General features: G+C 42.0%; 1 protein-coding gene across 8 annotated transcripts in view; it reads left to right on the top strand.

Annotated features, from left to right (window-relative positions):
• Nucleotides 1-25,888, top strand: part of FRY (FRY microtubule binding protein) — a 194,176-nt gene that overhangs the window by 104,979 nt on the left and 63,309 nt on the right. For 6 of the 8 annotated variants that reach the window (XM_060273790.2, XM_035115757.3, XM_035115759.3 and 3 more), the window contains 16 exons: nucleotides 475-561; nucleotides 1,889-2,060; nucleotides 3,025-3,157; nucleotides 3,959-4,066; nucleotides 5,805-6,060; nucleotides 6,677-6,859; nucleotides 10,293-10,379; nucleotides 12,084-12,343; nucleotides 13,066-13,255; nucleotides 15,569-15,693; nucleotides 17,245-17,302; nucleotides 18,809-18,900; nucleotides 19,163-19,335; nucleotides 21,686-21,846; nucleotides 22,953-23,063; nucleotides 24,386-24,540. In XM_060273790.2, coding sequence (XP_060129773.2) covers nucleotides 475-561; nucleotides 1,889-2,060; nucleotides 3,025-3,157; nucleotides 3,959-4,066; nucleotides 5,805-6,060; nucleotides 6,677-6,859; nucleotides 10,293-10,379; nucleotides 12,084-12,343; nucleotides 13,066-13,255; nucleotides 15,569-15,693; nucleotides 17,245-17,302; nucleotides 18,809-18,900; nucleotides 19,163-19,335; nucleotides 21,686-21,846; nucleotides 22,953-23,063; nucleotides 24,386-24,540 — 2,351 coding nt within the window. The remainder of the gene's footprint in view (nucleotides 1-474; nucleotides 562-1,888; nucleotides 2,061-3,024; nucleotides 3,158-3,958; nucleotides 4,067-5,804; nucleotides 6,061-6,676; nucleotides 6,860-10,292; nucleotides 10,380-12,083; nucleotides 12,344-13,065; nucleotides 13,256-15,568; nucleotides 15,694-17,244; nucleotides 17,303-18,808; nucleotides 18,901-19,162; nucleotides 19,336-21,685; nucleotides 21,847-22,952; nucleotides 23,064-24,385; nucleotides 24,541-25,888) is intronic. The other 2 variants (XM_060273787.2, XM_088668232.1) reach the window with 1 other exon arrangement.

Here is a 25,888-nt window from a genome sequence, read left to right as displayed (position 1 = left end):
CCTCTAGAAATTGTTGGACTGCGACTTCCATCATCCCTGACCATTGGCTCGGCCTGGTGTGAGTTGTAGTCCACATCTGGAGGGCCACAGGTTCCCCATTCTTGTGCTAAACTGTTTAGCAAAATGGGAATAAGCCTGGTGCAAAGGGTACAAAACCTACTCTGCTTCTCCATCATGAAGTTATTAATTTCCCAGGCACTCAGTAGGAGCCACTTATTTCTATGGAGAAGTAAAAAGGCTTCAGTGGGAATGGAAACCACACTGGGAAGTGGGAACCACACTTTTGTGAAAGAAAACAAATGAAGTCTGCAACAGGTAGTAGTTATTCATTACGGGAACTATCTACCATGATAGAGGAAGACTTGCTAAAATGAGCTGCGGTTGTACATGGTTGATGTTCAGTTCCTATAATTTTACCAGGCTCATGGTTGGCATACAATAACTTTCTTTCTTTTTTCTAACTTTTCACCGCAGGAGCGTTTGGATTTTGCCATGAAAGAAATAATTTATGATTTTCTTTGTGTTGGAAAACCAGCAAAAGCATTTAGTCTCAACCCAGAGGTATGGTATCATTATGCTTTTATAGTTTATAATGCAGTGTGTGTGTGTGTGTGTGTGTGTGTGTGTGTGTGTGTGTGTGTCAGCGAGAGAGAGAAGTGTCAGTCGTCTGTTGCCTTTATATTTTACCCGCTCTCAACTTGTCACCCCTCAGCTTATCTCTTTAGTTCTTGATTTCCATTTTCACAGTTTCCTGTAATACAGCTGTCCTCCAGCTGTTCCACACACATGAAAAAAAAATCACATACAAGATGACAGCAACAGAGAATACAACACAGAAGACAAAAAGAGGGAGAGAGCAAGAACTAGACTTAATGGCTAGCTGCACCATTCTTGGAAAGCTGTATGAGTGTACCCTACCCTACATTCTGTAATGGATACTGCTTTTGGTTTGAGCATAGCTGAAAACAAAAAAATTATACGGCTACTGAGGACCAAATGGGTTGAGTTATGACCCTTGTCATGTGAAGGATGACAAAGATCTCTGGGAGGCAGGCACAGTTCTCCTAAGCTGCCTGAGTGAAGTCATGTTCTGGCTTGAAAAGGACTGAGATACAGTCCTTCATCACTTTTTCGTAGGACCGTTTTCCCCATGAATGTGCTTCTGTCAGTCTAAAAATTCTTATTGGAACCCCAGACTGCTTATGCAACATGGAACCCCATGTAAACTTCTGATCGCTCCACACTGATCTCCAGGTATTTTCAAGTCAGGTGCTAGTTAAATCAGTTCGATATTGATCAATGCTCCTGAAATTAAAGTCCCTCAGACAGCTCTGTCCATCTAGCACATATTGGGTCAGATTGAGAAACCCTTTCCTCACTGCAGGGCAGCTCCTAGCCTTGTGGCCCAAATTTGACAGGTTGATGGGGCAGCTCACCTGTCAGTCACCCGGTGTGCAAACAGCTGTGTGCAGGGCTTTAAAATGTCCAAGGCTTCAGCTTTAAAAGCCAATCAGCTGATTTCTGCCTCTGATGAACTTGCTATCACAGCTGGTGCAACTGGCTTCATTTCTGCTGCCCATCAGCTGATGAACAGTAGAGCTGAAGCCTGCTTTCTCTTGTCGGTGCACTTTAAGGCTTCCAATGGTTTGTTGACATCCGTGTCTCTTCCTGCTGCGCGCTTCACATCAGGCATCAGACAGGTGGGGAAACAGACTCACAAGGCAAATTTGAACCTCTGGCAGGTCAAGTCTGACCCATGGGCTGGAGGCTCTCCCTACCCCAATTTGTTGGATGAACAAAATTATTTGTAATATTGCAGTTTGATGTTGCTGTCTTTAGAAGGTTATGCTAATACTGGTTCTTTCTTTGCTTTCCACGGAATTTGCAGAGAATGAATATTGGTCTGAGAGCCTTCTTGGTTATTGCGGATAGCTTGCAGCAAAAAGATGGAGAGCCTCCGATGCCTGTTACTGGCGCTGTGCTTCCTTCTGGAAACACGTTACGAGTGAAGAAAACATACTTAAGCAAAACCCTCACAGAGGAGGAAGCAAAGATGATAGGCAAGTATCAGGCCATGTTTCTTAACAGTTTATGGACTTGCAACACAGTCTTGCAAAGTTCGCAGAAGTTGCTAGCATAATGAACTGAACTGGGTATGTCTGAGGCCTGGATTCATACTGCAAACCAGGGAGACCTGAGTCACCATCTGGTCACCTGCAAATAATTTCTAGTTGTCAGTGGCAACCAGGAAGTGCTTTTAACTGAATTTGTAATGTATTTGTTGTGGCTTTGTGCAGGGGTAGTCAACATGGTGGCCTCCAATGATGTGGACTATTTATTTATTTACTTGGTTGTTAAATTGCCCATCTTCAAAAAGAAAATTGGGTCGTTTACAGACTACAACTCCGGCATAGCTGCCAACTCTCCCGTTTTTCACGGGAAACCCCCGTATTTAAACCCGTTTCCCGTTGTTACCCCGAATAGAGAAAAATCCCGTAAATCCCCTGGATTTCCTACCTGCCAGGGAGACTCCTTCTGCGCATGTCCAGACAGTGGAAATCGGGCAGTGCCGGCACCGGAAGTTGCTTCTGCGCATGTCCAGACATGCGTAGAAGCGACTTCCGGTGCCGCGCCGCTGCTGATCCCGGATTTTTCTTACCGGGAATTGGAGGGTATGAACTCCAGTCATCTATTGTGATTGGTCATGCTACTGTTTTATGTTATGGTTAGAAACTATGAGACACTTAACCATTAAAATCTGAATATTTTCCTAGTAACTCTCTTCTGAACATTCCATATTATGTGAAGTTGTGAGAGCTAGAGATCACTCATATTCAGGGTGTCAAAGAAACACTTAATGCGGCATATATGCCATTGAACCTTACAAGTGTGCTACACATTATTGAGATGAATATTTCTACAGTACTGGATTTTATGTTAATATATGTAAAAATATAAAATTCTAGATTTTATATTAAGTTTTTATTCAATGAACCGGTATTAACCCACTGTACACTTTTCCAGGCATGTCAATATATTATTCTCAAGTAAGAAAAGCTGTAGACAACATACTGAGACATCTGGATAAAGAAGTTGGGCGGTGTATGATGCTCACTAACATACAGATGTTGAACAAAGAACCCGAAGATATGATCACGTGCGTGTTTGGCTATGGATTACTTTAAGTGGATTTGTACAACTTGATTAGCGCATAGCTGTTCTGTGGGTTTTCTCCCCATCCCACCCTGAAAAAACCAGATCTTATATAAAAAAAGAGTTTGCTAATGAATAGAATGAATGCCTATCCATTTCTGGGCAAGAACTAGATGATACAACACAGGGCCATGTAACAGTCTCTCAACTGGCTGGCTTGCAAGTTTTTCTGGAGGAATCGAGGGAGACAGGGAGATGCTTTTCCATTTTCATGCCGTGTCGTTTTTCTGCTCAACATCACCATCCTCAAAAAAAGGGGGGGGCTCAGTTATATTTCTCTTGTAGATGGAAAAGCATGGGTTTTTGGGAGGGGATTTTGAATGGGGAGATGATCAGAACGAATGTGTTAAGTACGCCCCACTAAAGTGAACGTTTGGTTTGAAGACTGTTCTCTCCCTGCCCCCCCCCAAATATATTCTGGGTTTTCCTACAAATCCTTCAGAACAAATAGGGTGACAGTGTACAAGCAAGCAGCAGAAGGGGAAAATCCTGTTGCTCTAGTGCAGGCATCCCCAAACTCGGCGCTCCAGATGTTTTGGGACTACAACTCCCATTATCCCTAGCCAACAGGACAAGTGGTAAGGGATGATGGGAATTGTACGGTAGTCCCAAAACATCTGGAGCGCCGAGTTTGGGGATGCCTGCTCTAGTGCAGGTATTTAATTGACTACCACCTGTTGTTGTTATTTTCTCCTCATGTTTGGGCATTGACTAGTAATGCATAAACTCTTTTTCTTATATTCAGAGGAGAAAGAAAACCAAAAATCGACCTTTTCAGGACTTGTGTTGCTGCTATTCCACGACTCCTTCCTGACGGAATGTCTAAACTGGAGCTGATTGATTTGCTTTCAAGGTAAATGACATGAAATGTTAAAAGACTGATAATTTAAACTTAGGTGTAAAGGCTGTCCAGTTTGTGACGGAGGTAGTTGGATGGAACTATTATAGGTGTGGTGAATTATCATAATGCAACATGAATCAGTCTTTTCAGGTTATTGTTTGCATGGAGAGAATGGAATTGATTACTGTGTTGTTCATCTACGCTGCTACATGCCTGCATAATGCTATGTATAGATTGCTTGTTTAGGCTGGGATTCAAAGAGCTACTTAGCCTGACAGGGGTCTTGCAAGTAGCCCGGCACAATTATTGACTTGTTTTTCTTTAAAGCCGTATCATCGCACTCTCCTCCATTTCAGAACCGGTTTGCCATTTGTCATGGGGGCATTGACGTAGACGAAAAAACAAGTCTAAAGCCCCCTTGAGCTTACAGAACTAGTTTCACGGATATTTGGGCGCTTGGCCATATTGATTTATATAGTGCTTAAAATGTAAATTAAAATTTGAAGGAGGGCGAAGAATAGAATAGAAATAAGGAGAGAGTGGTGAGGATAGCAAGAAATGAAACCTCTGAACTTAGTTGGGTGTAGCCTTTCAACTCTGTGTGAAGAAATGCAGTTCCAATTTTAAGAGAACTACCATTTTTGTTGCTTGCTTCTCCTTCAATCCTAAAACTCAAGACTTGTAGCTCACCAAGCCAAGTGTAGCTTGCTAGTCATGTATGGTGACTACCCACTAGGGCTTAGATAAACCCCTTGTATTTGCTGCCTGGCTGAACACAAAGAACAGTCAAAGAGGAGTCAAGCACTTGTCAGGCCACAGCAGGGGTGGTACATCCCATTTCACCTCTTGGGGTGAAACAGGTGGCGCTGGCGCTCTGCTGCTCTTGTCACTGAGCCACTCGCATCTGCCAGCGCCACCTGCCTCTACAGGAAGTACTGCCAATTGCTGGTGGGATCTCACAAGATGCCTTTGGAAATCTCACAAGATCTCACCAGAAATCAATGCCAATGCCAGCACCACTTCTCCGCCAGTGGTGGGGCATCTTTGGGGAGCTTCCACTGCCTGAGGCAGCTGTTTCACCCCACTTCATAGGTGGGCCGGCCCTGGGCCACAGTAGTTGTCTGGTGGGCCGCATTTGCCTTGATTGTGAAGAACTGTGCCACTGCTTTTCAGAGATACAGTGGTGCCTTGACTTACGAATTTAATCCGTTCCGAAGGCACCTTCGTAGGTCGAAAAATTCGTAAGTCAAAAAGCACCAGTGGAAACGCGGTTTCCCATAGGAATGCATTGGAAATGGAAAAATTCGTAAGTCGAAGCGACCCCATCTAAAAATTCATAAGTCGAAAAAACCCTATCTAAAACTGCCGCGGTTTCCATTCGGATGTCGAAAAAATCGTAAGCGCGCTGCCATTTGCCTCATTCATAAGTCAAAAAATTCGGTTGTCGAGTTGTTCGTAAGTCGAGGTACCACTGTAGTTCCTCTCATGGGGAACTCCCTCCTTACTGAGGTGCATCCCAATGAATTGACTGCAGTTTACTCCAAGGGAAATGGGTATAGAATTGCAGGCTTAGTAATTCATAAAATAAATTCAAAGTTGCACTCTACAAGTGGTGCTGTAGACGATGACTGAGAATAGGTTTATTAAAATGTTTTGCCTCAGATGAATGCTTGGCTAGCCTGGGTGTGTGCTGATCACAAATTGGTACTTGGGTAATTTCTGACATGAAAGTTGCTTTATTTTTACCTAGGCTTTCTATCCACATGGATGATGAACTTCGGCACATCTCTCAAAATTCACTTCAGGGCCTGCTAGTTGATTTTGTTGATTGGAGAGAGGATGTGCTTTTTGGCTTCACAAACTTCCTGTTGCGTGAAGTTAATGATATGCATCATAGCCTCCTGGACACATCCTTAAAATTACTGTTACAGTTGCTTACGCAATGGAAACTGGTAATGCACACTCCCGGAAAAGCCAGCGAACAGGCAAAAGGCAGGTCTACAGAGGTAAGACTCCAAAAGTATCACACCACATTTCAATTTGGCTAAATTTTTGTATACATTGAATTGATGTGTCTTAAATTAGAGCCACATTTGTTTAATTTGCACCTTGGGCATGGCAATATTCTTATATCAGTTCAGCCCTCACACTTGGACCACTATTAATCCACTCCTGAATGCTTAAACAGGGGTGGGAATTCAGGGGGTGGGGTGTTATTCTGGGATAATTATGTAAACAGACATATAGAGGTCAAATTTAGCAGACCAAATTGTGCAACAAAATGCAAATGTATTTTCTAAGAGTAGAGTCCTATTTGTAAAAACCAACAAAACAGCCCAGTGCAGCAAGGCATGTGTCTACCTCCCTATTTTGTAAGTACAAAAATGTTGTAGTTACAGGGGCAATGACACATTGCATATATAGATTATGGGATAAGTATTTAGCACTGTTAACCATCTTTTAACTTATAAGAAATGGATTGTATCACAATGGCCATGGATCTTATTTTCATTTCGTTTTTCTTAAATTTCACATTGCATACTATTGTTTTGTTATTTTAACATTATGAACTCTTGAAGCTTAATGACGTATGTTGGAATTTACAAACACATCATTTTGCAGCTGATACCGAACGGATCCGCTCACAGGACACAGACGGAGAGAAGTTCATATTCCAACGTTCTACATGCTGTTGAAGGTTTTGCACTAGTGTTACTCTGCAGTTTCCAGGTCGCTACACGTAAACTGGCAGTGTTGATTCTCAGAGAGATCCGCGCTCTATTTCTTGCACTGGGACAAGCAGAGGTACGACTTCTCATTCCTGCATCACAAATACAATTTCCCCAAGTAATTTGGGTTTTGTTAAAATGAAAATTTGTTTTGTCGTATTACCTTTTGCTTTTAAAATGGACTTTTGCTTACAGTCCTGGGTGCGCTTTTATGCACTGACACGACCTCGCTGGAAATGGTGGGACTTGCTTCTGAGTAAACGGTCATAGATTTAAGTTTTTATGTTCCTTTAGTTTTTATTTGCTTAACCACTGGAGCTGTGAGAATGAATAGGCGGGGGTCCAAGCTAGGCATGGCAGCAGGCAGATCTGTGATCAGATCTTCTGTAGTTTGTTTATTTTAAACTTGAATAAAAGCCATGGAGAGCAGGGGCCACATCACTGAGAGAGAGTTAACCATTTCCTGTAGGTGTCCTTTTCATGATGCTAATTTCCTTCACTCCAAAAGCTGCTATTTGCCCCATGGTTGTTCCCTAGATCTAACACACTAACTGAATATTCTATAGTTGGATGTGGAACTCCTTGGATTTGTCATCTGATTTCTTCGCTTGCCTTTATCCAGTAAATGATAATAGTGCAATCCACCATGCTGCATTGTTTCCATTCATTCTAATAGTTATTTGCTGAGTTGCATTCCAGGTAGACAAGAGTGATGGCTCTTACTAGATTTGATAGCACCATGAAATGTGGCAAGATTCTTCACAGGCAAAATATGTGCAGGCGGCCACCATTTCAGGCGCATCCTGTTGCTGTGTTGACACGTGGGTCCTTTTGGACCCGTAAGAGGTCAGAATGTGGGGGAGTAACAGGGTGGGGCTGAGGCAGGGTGGAACAGGGTCGGGCACACTAATATGCTCTCTGCCAACACGCACGGGGGCCGGAAATGGAACCCCTGTGCAAAATGGTTCCCGCCTTACCTAGAAATCTTGGGTGCACTTATAGAAATTAGAGGTTTTATCCAGTGTTAGTCCTACTCAGAGTAGATCCATTGACATTAGTGCCCTTTACTAACTTAGGTCCATTTATTTCAGGGAGTCTACTTTGAGCAGATCCTGCCAACCTAGCAGTTCGAAAACACATCAAAATGCAAGTAGATAAATAGGAACCGCTATAGCGGCTTTGTCATGCTGGCCACATGACCTGGAAGCTATACGTCGGCTCCCTCGGCCAATAATGCGAGATGAGCACGCAACCCCAGAGTCGGTCACGACTGGACCTAATGGTCAGGGCATAGCTGCCAAGTTTTCCCTTTTCTCGCGAGGAAGCCTCTTCAGCATAAGGGAAAATCCCTTTAAAAAAGGGATAACTTGGCAACTATGTCAGGGGTCCCTTTACCTTTACCTTTACTTTGAGCAGAACTCAGCTGGACACAACCCCATATTTCTTGTTTCTCAGTCTTTAAGACCCCTGTTCTAGCATTCCTTCAGATACACAAATGGTTCTTGGATGGAGGTTATGTCTTCCTTTAATTTTTAAAAAAAGCATTGTTACTAGAAAGTGTTATGTTTATTAATATGGAATTGGCCGATACATCGTGTCCGTCCAGCTGGCAGCTATGTGTAATAAAACGATTTCATGCACTGCATTTTTCTTTGCACCATAGAGAATACTAATTCTTGTTTGTCAAATACAAAAGCATGGAGCGCCTTGTTCCCAGTTAGTAAGTTGCTAAGTGGAGAACAAAATATTTTGTGTTCATGCCATTGGAATGCTTCAGTAAACAGCAGGCTAGTTTTTTCATCCCTTCAATACACGATGTCTTAAGTCGTATGGCATTTTATGATGGGCACTTCTGTTCTGCAAACACTGAACTAAATCCAACAATTAACCACATGTTGAGCTTCTGTCAGTGCATTAACTTTGTAAGCACAAAAAATGAAGCAGAAGTTCTGGTACAACACACACACACTAAACTAGATACTTATTCTGACCCACTTTGCCAGTTGTTAATTTATCACCGCTCTAATATTTGAAAGAGTCCTACAATCCAATGGAATTGGATTCTTATTTGCAAAGAATTTGAAACATTAAAAAAAGAGAAATTACTGGTTGTACTAAGTGTATTATAGAGCAGTGCTCTAGCTCAGGGGTCAGCAAACTTTTTCAGCAGGGGGCCGGTCCACTGTCCCTCAGACCTTGTGGGGGACCAGACTATGTTTTTTGGGGGGGGGATGAACGAATTCCTATGCCCCACAAATAACCCAGAGATGCATTTTAAATAAAAGGACACATTCGACTCATGTAAAAACATACTGATTTCTGGACCATCTGCAGGCGGGATTTAGAAGGCGATTGGGCCGCATCCAGCCCCCGGGCCTTAGTTTGGGAACCCCTGCTCTAGTTGAATCAGGATGTTGTTGTGGCATAAGTATTGGGCTCTGCTTCCATGGGAAGAGTATGCTTGTGCACCGTTTAGCATTCCTCCTCACTCAAAGTAGAAGAACAGTCCATTCTTGCAAGAGGAATGTTTAGAGGTAGGAAATGTGTGGGAGTGGAGTTTCTTCAGCAACCTTCCCAAGTTTGGTGTCTTCTTAAGACTACAATTCCCACCAGTCTCAGCCCGCATGGTCCAATGGTCAGGAACATCTAGAGGACATCATCCATGGAGAAGGTTGGTCCACAAAATGAATCCGAATGGCTACAGTTGTCAGGAGTGCCTCTGGGAATTGTGAGGGAGCTAGGAATCAAAACAGAGAATGTGCTAGTGGGACCTGCAGCAGAATGTTACAGCGTGGAGTGTTGCTCTTCAGTGTTCCAGTCAGCCATTCCATCTCCTGTTGTTTTGCGGTGGCTACTGAGCATGCTCACTCCTCACTGCATGTTTTTTTAAGGGTCCTCTCTCTTTAGTCCCCCCACCCCCAATTATTTTTGTACTTGAGCAAACCTTGCGGTTTCCTCAAGCCTCCTGAAGCTTCCTTCTGGTAAGTGGATGGTTCTGCTTTGGCTGTTTAAACAACTGAACTAGGGGGAGTGAGTAACTGCAGCCTCACAAAATTTCAAGTAATGCTGCTGCAGCAGTGGACTCGCTCAGAATAATTCTGTTTCATGCGAAGGCCATAAATGAGTTAGAACCAATTCATTCAGAAATTGGGGTGGCTGCTGAACTGGAGTACACTGACCACTTTGACCAAATTTATTTTGACTTGAACCAAGACATAAGGTTGCTAAATTGCCTGGATGTCACATAAACTGAGTGTTTACCTGCAACGGTTGGATGTGCCTGGACTCATACATGAGCTTGTTGACTTCAGTTGGTTGATTCATACGTGGTATCACTGCTTTCAATAGGAGATTGTTCCTCTTTTAATGCTTCTCCTGTCACACTGTCTATTTCATACATCTGATGAGGTAGGCTCTAGCCCACAAAAGCTTATGCCACGGTAAATATTTTACTCTTCAAACACTCTTTTTAAAAATTGACTTAATTTCTGTCACCTTCACGTATACAGGATGACGATAGGCCTATGATTGATGTCATGGACCAACTCAGTTCTTCTATTCTGGAAAGTTTCATTCATGTGGCCGTTTCAGATTCAGTAAGTACCTCCTTGTTATCTTCTAACTGTTCACAATGCAGATGTGCTAAATAAACAGAAACTGTGCAACGTTCCAAAAAGACTGGAATGCAGATACAAAGATTATAGGTATGTTAAGAAACTCTTGGAGTTGCTTCAGGCATTGGATTTTATTACCCAGTAGAGCACAGGTAATCTCCTTGATCCGCTGTTGCAATTCCATCACTTCAGCCTGTAATTGTAGCTGTATTGATATTTTCAACGTCTTAGCAGAATATTAGGTAATAACTGGTTTCATAATTTAATTACAGTACCAGCCGTATCCAGAGATTTGCATGTATCCAGATTCAGATCTATTGTACAGTCAGGCTACTCCATTAATTTAATGAATAGCCTCAATCCTTGCATGGATTGAATCTTCCACTCAGACAGATCTCCTGCCTAAACAGTTATTGGATCAGTGTGCATCACTAGAATGCAGCAAGGTATATTTAGTATAGTAAGTGGGGCAATGTCACAAATTGACTAAGGAACAGAGAATAAGCCATGGACTGATTTTGACTGCGTACAGGTGCAGAGCGGGCAGGAACGCAGAGGCACTGTTCACTTCTGTCAAAAGCATGTAGATAAGCCCTGAGCGGAATGAATGATGGATCAATGAAATAACACCGCAGGTTGTGTGGCTGCAGTTGGAGGAATGGTGGTGTTTCCATCTGTTCAAACAAGGGTTTGGCAGCTGGTATCCAGGTCCAAATTTAGATTTGCTACTTACACGTGCCCCCAAAAGAGAAAACACATCCCCCAAAAAAGAGAGGACACATATATGCACATGGCGAGCTTTTGGGATTGGTGCAAATTTGGAAATAAATGCTATCATTTAAATAGAATGGTTGTATTTAGCTAAGTTGTACTCAGCTAAGTTGAAATGAAGGAATGTGACTAACTTAAGTCCATTATTGTCAACAGATCTAGTATGAATACCACACGATGCATTTTATAGCGGGAAGAATGACCAAGGGATCAATAATAATAATAATAATAATAATAATAATAATAATAATTTATTATTTAAACCCCACCCATCTGGCTGGGCTCCCCAGCCACTCTGGGCAGCTTCCAACAGAAAAATAAAACACAGTAATCTATTAAACATTAAACGCCTCCCTGAACAGGGCTGCCTTCAGATGTCTTCTAAAAGTCTGGTAGTTGTTTTCCTCTTTGACATCTGTTGCGAGGGCATTCCACAGGGCAGGCGCCACCACCGAGAAGGCCCTCTGCCTAGTTCCCTGCAACTTGGCTTCTCGCAACGAGGGAACCGCCAGAAGGCCCTCAGCGCTTGACCTCAGTGTCCGGGCAGAATGATGGAGGTGGAGACGCTCCTTCAGGTATACTGGACCGAGGCCATTTAGGGCTTTAGGACCGAGGCCACTATGCTTGCTCAGTCTGCAGTACAGGTGCTAACTGCTGTTGGATAACTTCAAGGCCCCTGCTTTTCCTTCTTACGGTTTTTTAAAAATATATTTAAAACAGATTTGAACTAGACAGCACTTCACATAGAGCTGTCCTCTGACAGCCTTTCAAGAAGAAAATCCTTTATTACGTAGGACACATGGGCAGCCTACTGAAAGGGCAGCTTATCAGGAAAATAAAAAATGCAGGCCAATCTCTGAAATAATATGCTGACAGTGATTTTCTTTTCTTTTTTTAATTCTTTTTTTCCAACAGACAACGTTACCATTAACCCATAATGTGGATTTGCAGTGGCTGGTAGAATGGAACGCGGTCCTTGTTAATAGCCATTATGATGTAAAAAGTCCTTCCCATGTCTGGATATTTGCACAGTCCGTCAAAGATCCCTGGGTTCTCTGCCTTTTCAGTTTTCTTAGGCAAGAGAATTTACCAAAGCATTGTCCTACTGCTCTCAGCTATGCTTGGCCTTATGCATTTACAAGGCTGCAGCTGGTCATGCCTTTGGTTGATCCAAAGTAAGTTCTGCTGTTATTTTATTACAATTTGGCTCTCGATATTTCATATTACACTGATAGATCTGGTCTATATTCACTGTTTTTAAATAATGAATCCCCCAGATCAGGGAACTACCAGAATGGCATATATTTGATAGGAGAGTTGTGTTTTTGTGAGCCTGTGTAGTCCAGTGTGCAGAGTTGCGTTTAGAATTGGGGTACCTGGTTTTAAAATCTTTGTTCAGCTATGGCTTCTTATAGGTGGTATTGAGAAAGCATTTGTCCCTAAACTTTAGCTCTTCACCTCCAAAAAATAATTGCTGTGAACGCCTTCACATGCTTGCAGTGAGAAGTATAAAAGATGTAAAGCAGTTCTGCACGTTTTTCTACAAAAAAAAATAGCACTGAGTGATTATTTTTTATATGTTGTTGCTGTAGCCATAGTTTAGAACTTCAGGAGCTACCTTTGGCCCATCAGCATTGTCAACACCTGACTCACAGTGGCTTTTCAGGGTATTAGACAGGAGTTTGTCCCAACTCTACCTGGTGTTGCTAGGAATTTAACCCAATACTGTATTCATGCAAAGGATATGCTCTACCACTGAGTTACGATCCTTCCCTTCTAGTTGAATTTCATTTTATGCTGAACTGAATCAGCCCCTTTATATTGCTATAACGTCTCCTCTTTGAAAAATAGTAAAGTAATATCCAAAACTGACTTTATTTTAAAACAACGTATCCAGCAGCCCTGTGAATGCAAAGAAAACCAGTACAGCGAGCAGTGGAGACCATTATGTCACTTTATGGAGAAATTACCTTATTCTCTGCTTTGGAGCAGCAAAACCCAGTATTATGAGCCCCGGCCATCTGCGTGTTTCGACTCCTGAGATCATGGCTACCACACCTGATGGTACTGTTAGTTACGATAACAAGGTAAGTGGTATTTCGTTAAAATGACTTGGCCATCAAATGAGAAATATGTTTATATATGATGTGTATTTTTCACACAAGACTCAAGCCTAGTCCTTCTATACATATGATGTATTGCCACCTGTAAGCCAGGAGTGAGGAACCTGTGGCCTTCCAGATGTTGTGGGACTGCAGCTTCCATCACCCCCCTACCCAGGGATGATGGGAACTGAAGTCCAGCATCATTGGGAGAGCCAAAGATTCTCCATATCTGCTTATAAGGCAAAGTGCATGCATCACTTCCGAGCTGTGGCATCCTTAGGAAAGACCTTGCTAGAACCATTCCAGAGCTGGATTTGAGATCCTTCACCACTCATAGTTGTCAGTGTTGAATCAAGGGTCTTCTTCTTTGGCAATCACTTGTAGCCGAGTAAGATTGTCTTCCATGAACACGGTCTTAACCGTGTGTCCGTAAGTGACTGTAGAGGCCAATTCTGGATCCGCACATCCTTCTACAGTGGGGACATAGGTTTCCGGGTGGGAGTTGATCTCAGTGTGGGTTTGCCAAACGTGCCGTCTTCTTAGCTCATTTCTCCCTTTCAGCCTGAGTTCATGCTTCTTCAAAGTCCACGACACCTTTGGTAAAGGTCGTTCTCCTATTGGAGCACTCGCAGCCCAGTGTTTCCCAGTTATCAGTGCTTATACTACATTCTTTTAGATATTTTAGTATGCTACCTAAGACTTAAAAACAAAAACAAAACTACATGTGGCTGGATTGGACTGCTCTTTGCCCCAGAAGTACTAACCCATAAATAAGTTGGGATTCTTTGGAACTGGAAACAGACTTGGTAGGCCCCATAGAACTTAACTGAAGAACCATTACCATAACTAGATCAGTGTTTCTCAACCAGTGTGCCTCCAGATGTTTTGGGACTACAACTCCCATCATTCCTGACCACTGGTCTTGCTAGCTAGGGATGATGGGAGTTGTAGTCCCAAAACATCTGGAGGCACACTGGTTGAGAAACACTGAACTAGATGAACCATTCAATGGCCAGAGTCATGATACGGTGATTTTTAATCCCACATTGGCAGTGGGATTTCATCTGTTTTGCTTGAGTCTGGTGAAAAAGGCTATTCTAATTTTTATCATATGCCACGTTTACCTTGTGGGAATTATTCAGTGGTGTTGCCAACTTGTGTCAGTTGCTCTTTTGTTCCAGTGTTAAGGTCGCACAGACTTTCTGCCAAAATGCCTTTCATGGCGTGGAGCAGATATGGGAAGTATGTTAACCTTTTTATGCATGCATACCATTTGTGTGACAGATGCAGAATCCCCTGCTCCGATTATTTCTGGTGCACCTCTTAACACATTTGGGCAATGCTCTGCAACTCGGGATAGAAGGCAGATGTGTAACAAAGCAAAGGGAAAACGATACTCTCTTCTGTAGGCTCACAGAAAGTGACAGACGATTCCTGCATCGGGCAGTTTTTTTGATCCAACATGCTTCTAAACTGCTTTGTTGAGTTCATAGTTCTTGTCCTCTTGGGCACTCTGAAGAATAACTGGCTGGTTCCTTCACTTGGTTTGACCTAACCCTTCGCTGTCATCTTTATAGGCCAGAGTAGAACTGCACACCACCCCGCAAAACAAGCAAGCAAGCAAGCAAGCAAAAACCAGCATTTAGCTTTGCTTCTAAGGCACACTGCAGCCACATTTTACTTAATTATTCACATAACATTTCTTCCACACCTTCAGAATAATTTCTGTTCCCAGGATGGTAAGACATTAAAAAAAGAACAGCAATGATAATAATATGAAGCATGCAAACTAATATAGCAAATGGAAGCAGCAAACTAAAGCATTCCAAGAATGCTTGTGTTAGCAGTTCTTAAAAGCCTGGGAAAGCAAATGTTTTCGCATGGCACTTAAATGATAATAACAAGGTCTCCAGATAGGCCTCCTTGGAGAGAGCATTTGAAAGGTCAGGAGCCACTATAGAAAAGGCTCTCGGGTGGCCACCCATCTGACTTTATATGAAGTTTTCCTACTATTGCACCTCTTGGTCATCCCAGGAGCAGGAGCGAGAAAGGAACGAAGAAAAAAGTCTCTTCTTGGCCATTTGACCTGTGACCAGATAGATACCACACCAGCCTTTTTTCCTCAGACCCCACAGAATCAAATTCTCTTATTCATGACTGTTGAGCCGCTTATTTCTGTTTTGTAATACATGCTTTTCAAATTCACCAGCAATACCTATTAAAGCAGTACATTTTTTTGTTATTCTTCTCTAATTGCTTTAATGATTATATCCATTAAATTTATTTTATTTTTAGGCTATAGGAACTCCATCTGTTGGTGTGTTGTTAAAACAACTAGTGCCTTTGATGAGACTTGAGAGCATAGAAATTACTGAGTCACTTGTGCTGGGCTTTGGAAGAACAAATTCTCTCGTTTTCAGGTATTGATGCGCCATGAATTTCTCGTGGTCCAAATTGCTTTGGGATGCTTCCAAACGGTGGCTTAATATCACCCAAAATATAAAATTTTCAACAGGAAGGGCATTAAATTGGGGGCAGAATTCAGATTGGCATTTTGATTTTGAAGCCATTATGTGGATGCTGTGTAAAACTTGAAGGCCTAAGCAGCACCAGTAACACAATAAACACCTGACTGGAAGCACTCTTAAATAGTTAGCAGTGGCCCAGCTCATGTTGTTGTTGTTGTTGTTTAGTCGTTTAGTCGTGTCCGACTCTTCGTGACCCCATGGACCATAGCACGCCAGGCCCAGCTCATATGTCACATTAAACCATAGTTAGAAATAAACTGGTTTAATGTGACATGCAACTTCACTCATCCCCTGCTCCAGCTGCATGCCAGGTAAATTTACACATTACAACAAGCCAGGCTCTTGATTTGTTTTACAGCAGCAAAGGAGAACAGAGTGTTTCATGTTAAACCATAGTTTATTTTTAATATGGTTTAAGATGACCTGCAAACAAAGACAAGTGTTTTATCTTGGGAGACACAAGATGAAGTGGAATACATTCCCAAGCTGCATGGACAAAGATAAAAAACTTAGCTGATTTTAAATTTGGAAGGACTGCCCCAGGCATCCCCAAACTGCGGCCCTCCAGATGTTTTGGCCTACAACTCCCATGATCCCTAGCTAAGAGGACCAGTGGTCAGGGATGGTGGGAATTGAAGTCCAAAACATCTGGAGGGCTGAAGTTTGGGGGTGCCTGGGCTACTCTATAAGAGACTTTTGATTACCAAAAAATATTGCTGATGTCTGGGCAGCAAGCCCAAGTGCTAGACTTTGTGTGTACACTCTCTGTCCCAGTTCTCTTGGGGGCAACGCTCTCTGTGTCTGGAGACGATTCTGGAGGACAGACCCATTGGCAGTGTTCCACTGGGATTTGTTAATGGCCTCCTCTCTGGACTGAGGTTTAAGCTTATTCTTCATAACCTCCTGATCTGGGAAAATATATCTCAGGAGTGACAAATGGAGATGAGGTAGTTCCCCCTGATTTCACGGTCCCTTTCCTAGCAATATAACTCAGTTACATAAACTCCTAGAGGGTGGGTGGTCCTCTGTATTTGAGGGTGCATTGCAGCAAGAATAGGAGCCTCCGGGTGTTGTTGAACTTCAGCTCCTATCAGCTCCATCCAGTGTAGCCAGTGATGATGAAAGTTGATGATGGAAGCTGGACACCCATGACATTGCATATTGCAATGTACACACAATACAGGGCTTTAACAGACAGGCAAAAGACCACATGAACAGGGGTTGCCATTTGCTTCACTGCTGCATGGTGCTTTGTCAGTGCAACCCTATTGTAAGCACAGCACATTTCACAATGAGGAAGAGAATTGGGCATCCTCTGGGCAGGCCTCTGTTGCATAAACACCATAACTTCTGGAACAGGGTGATGTGTTAGTTTTATATATATATAAGTTTGTGTGTGTGTGTGTGTGTGTGTGTGTATAACATACTTTTTTTTTAATCAAGGGAATTAGTGGAAGAACTTCACCCACTAATGAAAGAAGCATTGGAGAGAAGACCAGAGGTTGGTTGATTTAATTAAGATGAACACATTTAAGAGGCAGCACGAATATAACAGCAGACATTAAAAAGGAGGAAGAAATGCTGTCAATTAAAAGTGTTACTAATTTCAAATTTGGCAAAGCGTTCATCCTAATACTTTTGTATAAATGTACATAAAATTATTTTATTTCAAGAGGAAACAACCATTCATTACGCTTTAAGGCAAGGGTGCAGAGCATGTGACCCTCCAAATGGGGGGGGGCTACAACTCCCAAGATGCTCTCTGTTGTTTTAGGTGACTGCTTAACACTTTTTAAAAAATTCAGCACGTCTATGCAGACATGTACATTTGTTTAAAAGTTTTGCTAGCCGTTTGAATGGTAATTATTGTATGTATACTGTTCTAAACAGATCTGCTGGTATCTGTGTTGAAAGTTTTATTACATATACTGCTTTGGGAATGTCTACTTAAGTGGTCTTTAAATATTTATAAATAAATCCTTGACCTGGGGCTGATGGAGGGCCACAATTTCCCTGTCCCTGATTTAAGATATTCTGGATTGTTGCATGTAATGTGCTCCTGATAGGTTGTGTTGCCTCTGCTTCACTGTAAACTGAAATACTCCAAAGTCTTGGTACCAGAAACACCCCCCCCCTTACATGCAAGGAGGTGTGGCTCACTAGGAAGAGGCAAAGAGGATGAATAAGTGAAGGAGGGATCTCATTCCTACTGCATTTTTTTTCTCCAAATGGAGCACTGCTACTGCTCCCCCCTGAATAAATTTACTAAAAGCGATAAGCCAGAGTGAATTCCAAAGATGTTAGTTCACTGAGTTCTAGACGCTTAAGTACAAGATAGTGAATGGTTCCTGGTGGGGTGTCACAATAAGAACATTTTTTTTCAGATGCACCGATTGAGCGAAAGATTTAAAATGTGGTTTAAAAGACCCCGTGTAATAAATACATGGTTACTAATGACACTGGTATCTCTTGTAGTAGAGGATTTTGGAATGTAGAGCTTGAAACACATATGTAAAGTAATTTACCCATTCCCCCCTCCCACCTCTTTCAAGGGTCAGTACAGTGGTACCTCGGTTTACGAACTTAATCCGTTCCAGAAGTCCGTTCTTAAACCGAAACCGTTCTTAAACCGAGGCGCGGTTTCCCTAATGAGGCCTCCCGCCGACGGTGCCCTTCCTCCGTTCTTAGACCGAGGTAAAGTTCTCAAACCAAGACACTTATTTCCGGTTTTGCGGAGTTTGTAAACCAAATCATTCTTAAGCCGGACTGTTCTTAAACCGAGGTACCACTGTATAGTATCTTTCCTAGAACTACTTCTTGCAGGAAAATGTTTCTAATCTACGTGACCATGTGTATGCGCTAATCAGAAAGTTCATATTATTCAGCAGTCATCAGCATCTCTTTAAATATTGGTTCTGAGCCCAGGCTTGATTAGATCTTGTTTTTTGTAAGATCTGCATTTGTGTAATAGATGTGATTAATACTGGCCTCTTTTCCTGCGACACAGAATAAGAAGCGTCGTGAACGTCGAGATCTGCTGCGGTTACAGCTACTACGCATTTTTGAATTACTAGCTGATGCTGGTGTGATAAGTGATAGGTAGGATATTGCTTTTTGAGTGGAACAGTGCTGATACTATTATTATTATTATTATTATTATTATTATTATTATTATTATTATTCCTTAGAGCATTTGTAAAATAAAGTTGGGGCTTTTCCATATCTATACACTAGATTCTTCCTTTTTACATTCTAGAAATCGATATTTTAAATGTTACAGTCTGCAATCTGCCAAGCACAAGTTCTTATTTTTTATCTATCTGAACGGTTCCTTAAAACGTCCCACTTTTCTTTGCCATAGTACAAACGGAGCCTTGGAGCGGGATACATTAGCACTCGGAGCCTTATTCTTAGAATACGTTGACCTGACTCGTATGTTATTGGAAGCTGAAAACGATAAAGAAGTGGAGATTCTTAAGGACATGAGAGCCCATTTCAGTGCAATGATTGCCAATTTGATTCAGTGTGTGCCAGGTATGGAGATTCAATGATCGTGTAAATTGCAGGACGAAAGTACAAGGCAGTGTTTGTCAAAAGCATTGCAGAGCTTGATGGATATAGAGAAGAAAGCTTTAACGTGAAATATAAGGGCAGGGACAAGTTCTTACAGGTTAATCTGCATGGAACAGGAAGAGTAAGGGAGGAAATTGGGAGAACGGGGGACAAGTAATCAGTGAAGAATAGATGGAAAGCCTGCAGTTGTACATATTTCTGTCCTTGTTACGTGTATTGTGGACTAGGGACTTTAGAGGCCCATGTAACTTTGATAATCTATAGTCCATCAGAATACTTGGTATTTAATTTGATCCATCTTGTTTCAGCATATGAACTCTAAAATGGCCACAAAGGAGACATTTTCATGTAGAAATTAAAATGAAACCTGGGTGTAAATAGTCATATACACATATGACTAACATATATGCATGCATTTTAACTGGTCTGCACACAAGTTTCCTATTCATTCTTAACCTGTGCAGCAATTTTCTGGTGTGAAGTGACCCTAAATTGGCTTACATCCTACTAGCTCAGTGTTTACTGGTTTCTGGCTGCCAATTGGTAATTGTAGAAACTGCAAAGGAACAGTTGGCTTTCATCTGGAGAAAACTAGCTTCCGTCAAGTAAAGTGATCATTGATTTTTCTTGCAGCAAGGGGCTTAATTTAGCTATTGCTACGTGCTCTTTGTGCTAAAGGATTGCTTTGCAAATTGGTTGTGTTCCGTTTATTGAGACAGCACAAAAGGCCTCTAGCCTAAGCGCTGGCAATCTGAAGGCTCCTTCTGTGTTCATCATTAGATCCATCTCACTACATTCAGTGCATTAAGCCCAGCCATGTTTAGTACAGTTTGGGCTCTGCTTCATCCAGAACATCTGGAACAAGGAGGCAGCCCTCTTTTTACAGGGAATTCTCTCAACAGTAACGTTTTTTTAAATTGCCTTTTCACTCATTACAGAATACTCTTGCTCCAGGTGTAAGTAAATAAATATAGTTGCCAACACAGCTTTTGCTATTTTTGTAAGGAGATTATTTTTAGATTCAGTATAAATTTTTAAAGATGTGTTTCCAGTTATTCAGATGCTCAGAACATAATGCTCACAGACCTGTACGTGATGGGAGATTGGGATCAGTTTAGGCCAATCCCCCATAATGCAGCTGTCTGCTCCCACCTGATGTTCACACATTCTACATTGTGATAGGGGTGTTCTTGTGTCGGCTGCAATGCATGTATGCCCCCGTCAACACAATCTCTGCATCTCAAAATCAAAATATACAGAGTGTATAGATAGGACATACATCTTCATCGTCATACTTAAAATTTGTATAGCACTATTAAGCACTAGTATTATCCCTTATATGGGACCCAGGTGGCACTGTGGGTTAAACCACAGAGTCTAGGGCTTGCTGATCAGAAGGTCGTCGGTTCGAATCCCTGCAACGGGGTGAGCTCCCGTTGCTCGGTCCCAGCTCCTGCCCACCTAGTAGTTCGAAAGCACATCAAAAGTGCAAGTAGATAAATAGGGACCGCTCCGGCGGGAAGGTAAACGGCGTTTCCGTGTGCTGCTCTGGTTCGCCAGAAGCAGCTTTGTCATGCTGGCCACATGACCCGGAAGCTGTCTGCGGACAAACGCCGGCTCCCTCGGCCAGTAAAGCGAGATGAGCGCCGCAACCCCAGTCGGACACGACTGGACCTGATGGTCAGGGGCCCCTTTACCTATTATCCCTTATATTACAGATGAGGGTGGGACTGAGGTTGAGAGTGTGTGGTTTGCCTCTTAACTACCTAGTGAGTTCCTGGCAGAGGCTAAGTTTGAGCAGAGGGTTTCCTGATTCACAACTCTGATTTGCAGTCTCTTAGCCTCTACACTAAACCAACTCTTGTTGCAGTGGTTCTATAAACGTACACGCCTATGTAAATATAAAATCTAATTAATGAATGTCAAGAGGGGACAATCAGAATCTCCTACCATGCTTAGATTTGGATTATGTCCATAAAACATAATGCAAGAGGATTGTTGCTTTACCTTGGGAATCAATTTGCAGCCATGAGAGAACATTTTGATTGTCAGGTATATCTAGAATAAAGCTTGGTGCAAATGGCTACTTCAACTTCCTTGTTGATGATTCTGGGAGTTGCATATTTCTTTTGAGCACCCAAGAGCTCATTGCATAGATGGTACATTCTCAAAAAAATGTTTTCAGTACGCGCAACCAGGAAAATTATTCCAGGACTTGTTGCAGGGCTACAAAATGTTGCATAAGAATAATTCTCATGTTTTCCTTTCTAAAAACAAATTAACAAATGTAATTTTATGTTTCTTTGCTCAGTGCACCATAGGAGATTCCTTTTCCCTCAGCAAAGTTTGAGGCACCACCTTTTCATTTTGTTTAGTCAATGGGCCGGACCGTTCAGTATCATGTTTACACCACTTGATCGCTACAGTGATAGAAATCACCAGATTACAAGATACCAGTATTGTGCTTTAAAGGTGTGTGAACATTCCTTTTACTGAATAAAATTCCACATCCGATGATGCTCTTTAAATAAATAAAATATCTTTCTTTTACCAAAAAAACAACAACCTCTGTACATTCCCCCCCCCCCTTTGGCTCTGTCAGTTTGTGTGTAAGATTGATTCATTTGATTCATCTGAGGAAGCAGGAGATTGGTATTAACAGCAACTTTATAAACAGTTTTTTTCCTTTAATGCAGCAAAACCATATTGCTAAATTCTAGGTACTTATTTTGGAAACTGGTTACTGAGGGTTGTTTTCAGCTAACGTTTACTCGGAGGAGACTCGTGAAATTAATGGACCCAAGTTATTCATTGCCATTGATTTCAATGGGTCTACTCATGAGTAAAAACCAGTCAACTACAACCCCCCTCTTTTTTTTAATTGGAAACCGATACGAGGCAGTAAGCCTATCTTCCAAATAGGAGATTACTTCTGTTGCAGTGCCTACTGAATGTTTCATTCTCACACTATACAGTATACTAGATGCCAGTTCTTAATCAAAATGAGCTGGGTAAGACAGATGAAAGTAGGTGTCGGTTTGATTAATCCAGCCTTTCCGAACAATGGTGGCAATCATGAATGGCCATGCCGTTCAGCCTGGAGCTTATAAGAGTTGTAGTATAAAACCTCTGGAATATTTCTAAATGATGGACTAGATTGGATTTGGGTCCGTTCCAGCAGGGCTGCTCTTGCATTCTTAAAGAAGGCACCAGGTTGGGGAAGGTTAGATTAATATGTAGTGAGGATATGGAGGAAGAGAATGGAGTTCAGGGAAGGTAGGGGTAGACTAGGCATGTGTCTATCTAACCAAGAGGTATTGACTGGGGTTATTGCTGGGATATCATTGCATAATATTTTTTTTACAATGCCTAAGAGCAGCAACCTCCACACTTCAGTGGCCCCACTGAAGCCCCTTTAAAATCTCCCATTACTGCATTGCTTGATGCGCTGCTCCATGTTTAGAACCTACAGTGATCTTACAAGGTGTGGTAGCCAATTCAGTGAAAAGAACAAATAAACAGAAGTGTGTTGATTATAGTTGGGCTTGCACAACCAACCTCCTCCCTTCTGTTCTTAGGCAATGTCAGCTGTACTATGCTGTGGCCCTGTATTTGACAACGTGGGCCTTTCCCCAGACGGCTATCTCTACAAATGGCTTGATAATATTTTAGCTTGTCAAGATTTACGGGTGAGTAACACAGCAATGATGCACTTCTGAAATGATTTTAAATGTGTTACAAAAGAATGTGGTCGCAGGAGGGGTGGCTCCGTTGTTTTGCACTGCAGACGCAGGTACCCAGTGAATGTGCAATAAAGAGTTGTTATCAGTAAATGAAAGTATATTTGTTACTTTTGTTTCAAGACACATACCTTAGCATAGTTTATTAATCTAAATTTCTGCTGAAAAATACTCAAGGCCTTTCAACGCTCTACAAATTAAAAAAAGGTCTGGGGCAGAATGATCTCAATGTGTGTGTTTACCTTTCAATTTGAAGTCTTCCCACCCGATAGACCACCCACCTGATTCTAGGCTGTATGAAATGCAAATGTGAAATGACCTTCTGCTTACTTGAAATAGCTTCTGGTGAATCAGATCAATGTGAGTGGGCAGATCTTCTGATGAAGGCCAAAAAGAGTTTTAGCTTTAGGAGAAAATAAGGCCACTGCTATGGAAGATCAATGTTTTCCTTGCATGCTGGATCTCTGCCACATTAAATGTGCCTAAACCTGCTTTAAAATGCCCACACAGTAACTATTTAACAGTGTTTCCTGAGTATGGATGCAGCTGTTTGTATGTGGGCTCGGAGTTAAATGTGCGAATTAGGTGTACTTCCACAAATTTACTCCCATTTTCACAACCTATTCTGCCCCAAAGGTTTAGGCTCAGAGTAATCCTTGGAATAGTCTGGTGAACAATAAGGCTACAGTCCTTGTCTCATTTAGCTGGGAGTAAACCCTCACTGAATTCAGTAGGACGCACTCCAAGTAAGCATGGTTAGGATTGTGCTGTCGGAAGGCAAGAATGAATAGGGAGAAAGGAAGGCATGAAAAGTGAAGATAGATAGTGGAATTGGAATAGAGTGGGTTTTCCTTATGGAATATGTTAACCACAATGATTGTGATGGCCAGTGACTTAGATAGTTTCAAAAAGGGATTAGACACACATAACATCAGGGCTGGCAGAAAAGTACCTATGGTCCCTCTATGGTGGGACTATCTGAGGGTGGCAGATTTTGGGGAACAAATTCAAGAGGAGATTCCAGTCATTCTGAAAAAGACCATTGATTGTACCCCACAATTGTTACTATTACCTGTATTTGAGGGGTCAGATGTTGAGATCAAATCTGAGGAGGCAACTGGCAGGCTGTGCCATTTGAAAGTGAATTTTGGTCTTTCTTTGATAGATTTCGGTCTGATTCACCAGGAGGTCTTGCTTCCTTTCTGTGCTTAATTATTGATGCAAATATTATGGATAATTGCAAAACACTGTGCCATTTTCTGTGTACTCAGGTTCATCAGCTTGGCTGTGAAGTTGTTGTCTTATTGCTGGAATTAAATCCTGACCAAATAAACCTCTTCAACTGGGCTATAGACCGGTGCTATACTGGGTCATACCAGCTTGCTTCCGGATGCTTCAAAGCCATTGCAACTGTTTGTGGCAGCAGGTATCAGTAATCCTTCACGTAGGAAGTGCCAGAAGTTTGCAGTGTGATTGAACATCAAATTCAGGAGATACCCTGCAACTATTGAGTCGGAATATGCTTGAATTCTGTTTCACGTAAACATTGAAAGAATCAGTTACAATCTTAGGCCTATTTGCTATTTCTTAGTGTAGCAACTGGATATTCATACTGTGCAGAAGGTAGGACAAAAATGCCAGTGAGCAAGTGGAAATGAACAAACATTTTCTTAGGCAGAAAGCCTACAGCTAAGCAATATGCTTTTTCTGCTTTCCCTGGAAAATGCATACCTTTGTAATTTGGTGCAATGCTGAAGAAGAGAACTATGACCAGGTGTGTCAAGTACAAAACAAACCTATATACAGAGTACCCGCTACACTGTTTATTTATATAATGAAAATCAGCGTAGATCAAAAATGGAGTCCAAAGCTGTGAGCAAATTCAGGGATTGTTGAGGCCTATCTCTCATATTTTACTGGATAAAAGTTGTCCATTCATACCCGGGAGTGTCAAAGAATGTTCACAACCGTTTCAACTAAGGATGAGGACTCAGATATTGGCAAGCGCTTAATTTTCCGTGAGGGGAGGTTTGGTGGGGTGTGAGATAGAGACAGGCAAGATAGACGCAGACAAGGAGACAAAGAACCTTAGTGAAAATTGAGCACAGGGCTTGTGGAATAGACTGGGAGGCCAAAGTAGCAGGACTGAGAAAAGGACAGGGAGGATGCATAGCAGAAGGACGTCAGACAGCTATAGGTGTTGAGCTCAGGAACAGTTTCTAACAGGAGGGTGGATGGATGGAGAGGACAGTGAAGATTGGTCAGGAAGATGAAAAAGATAACTAAAGGAAGGATGAGACGAGAAAACCCTTGGGCTGGGGTGCTATTGGCAGGAAGAGGGGACAGGCAAGATTGGGGTGTGTTGAACCCACCTCACAAGGTTGTTGTGAAAAATAAGGGGTGGCGAGCCATGTACATTATACTCAGCTTATTGGAGGAATGGTGGGATAAATACATAATAAATAAAATACAACAAAGCAGATGATGAAAGAGGCAGCAGGAGTGGAATTTCATATTGATTGCCCCACCCAAACTTCACTTGCAGTTCACGATCTAGTTTGGGATAGTTGCCTGAGGTGAAAAGAGCCAGTGATGTATGATCAACCAAATAATAACTTGAGGATTGACTAACAAGATCATTTTTCTCCCATCCTCTTCAGACTTTTCGTTGCAGCATGTGAACCCTTCATATGATAGATCTCTTTAAGCAAGTTAGATTCCCCCTGGATCTAAACTATAGCAGTAGCTGTCATTTAATCATGATTTCTTTTGTT

This window comes from Zootoca vivipara, chromosome 4 (genome assembly GCF_965207765.1).
Source record: "Zootoca vivipara chromosome 4, rZooViv2.hap1.1, whole genome shotgun sequence".
NCBI classification, from domain to species: domain Eukaryota; kingdom Metazoa; phylum Chordata; class Lepidosauria; order Squamata; family Lacertidae; genus Zootoca; species Zootoca vivipara.
This window is presented reverse-complemented; position numbering and strand designations above follow the sequence as displayed.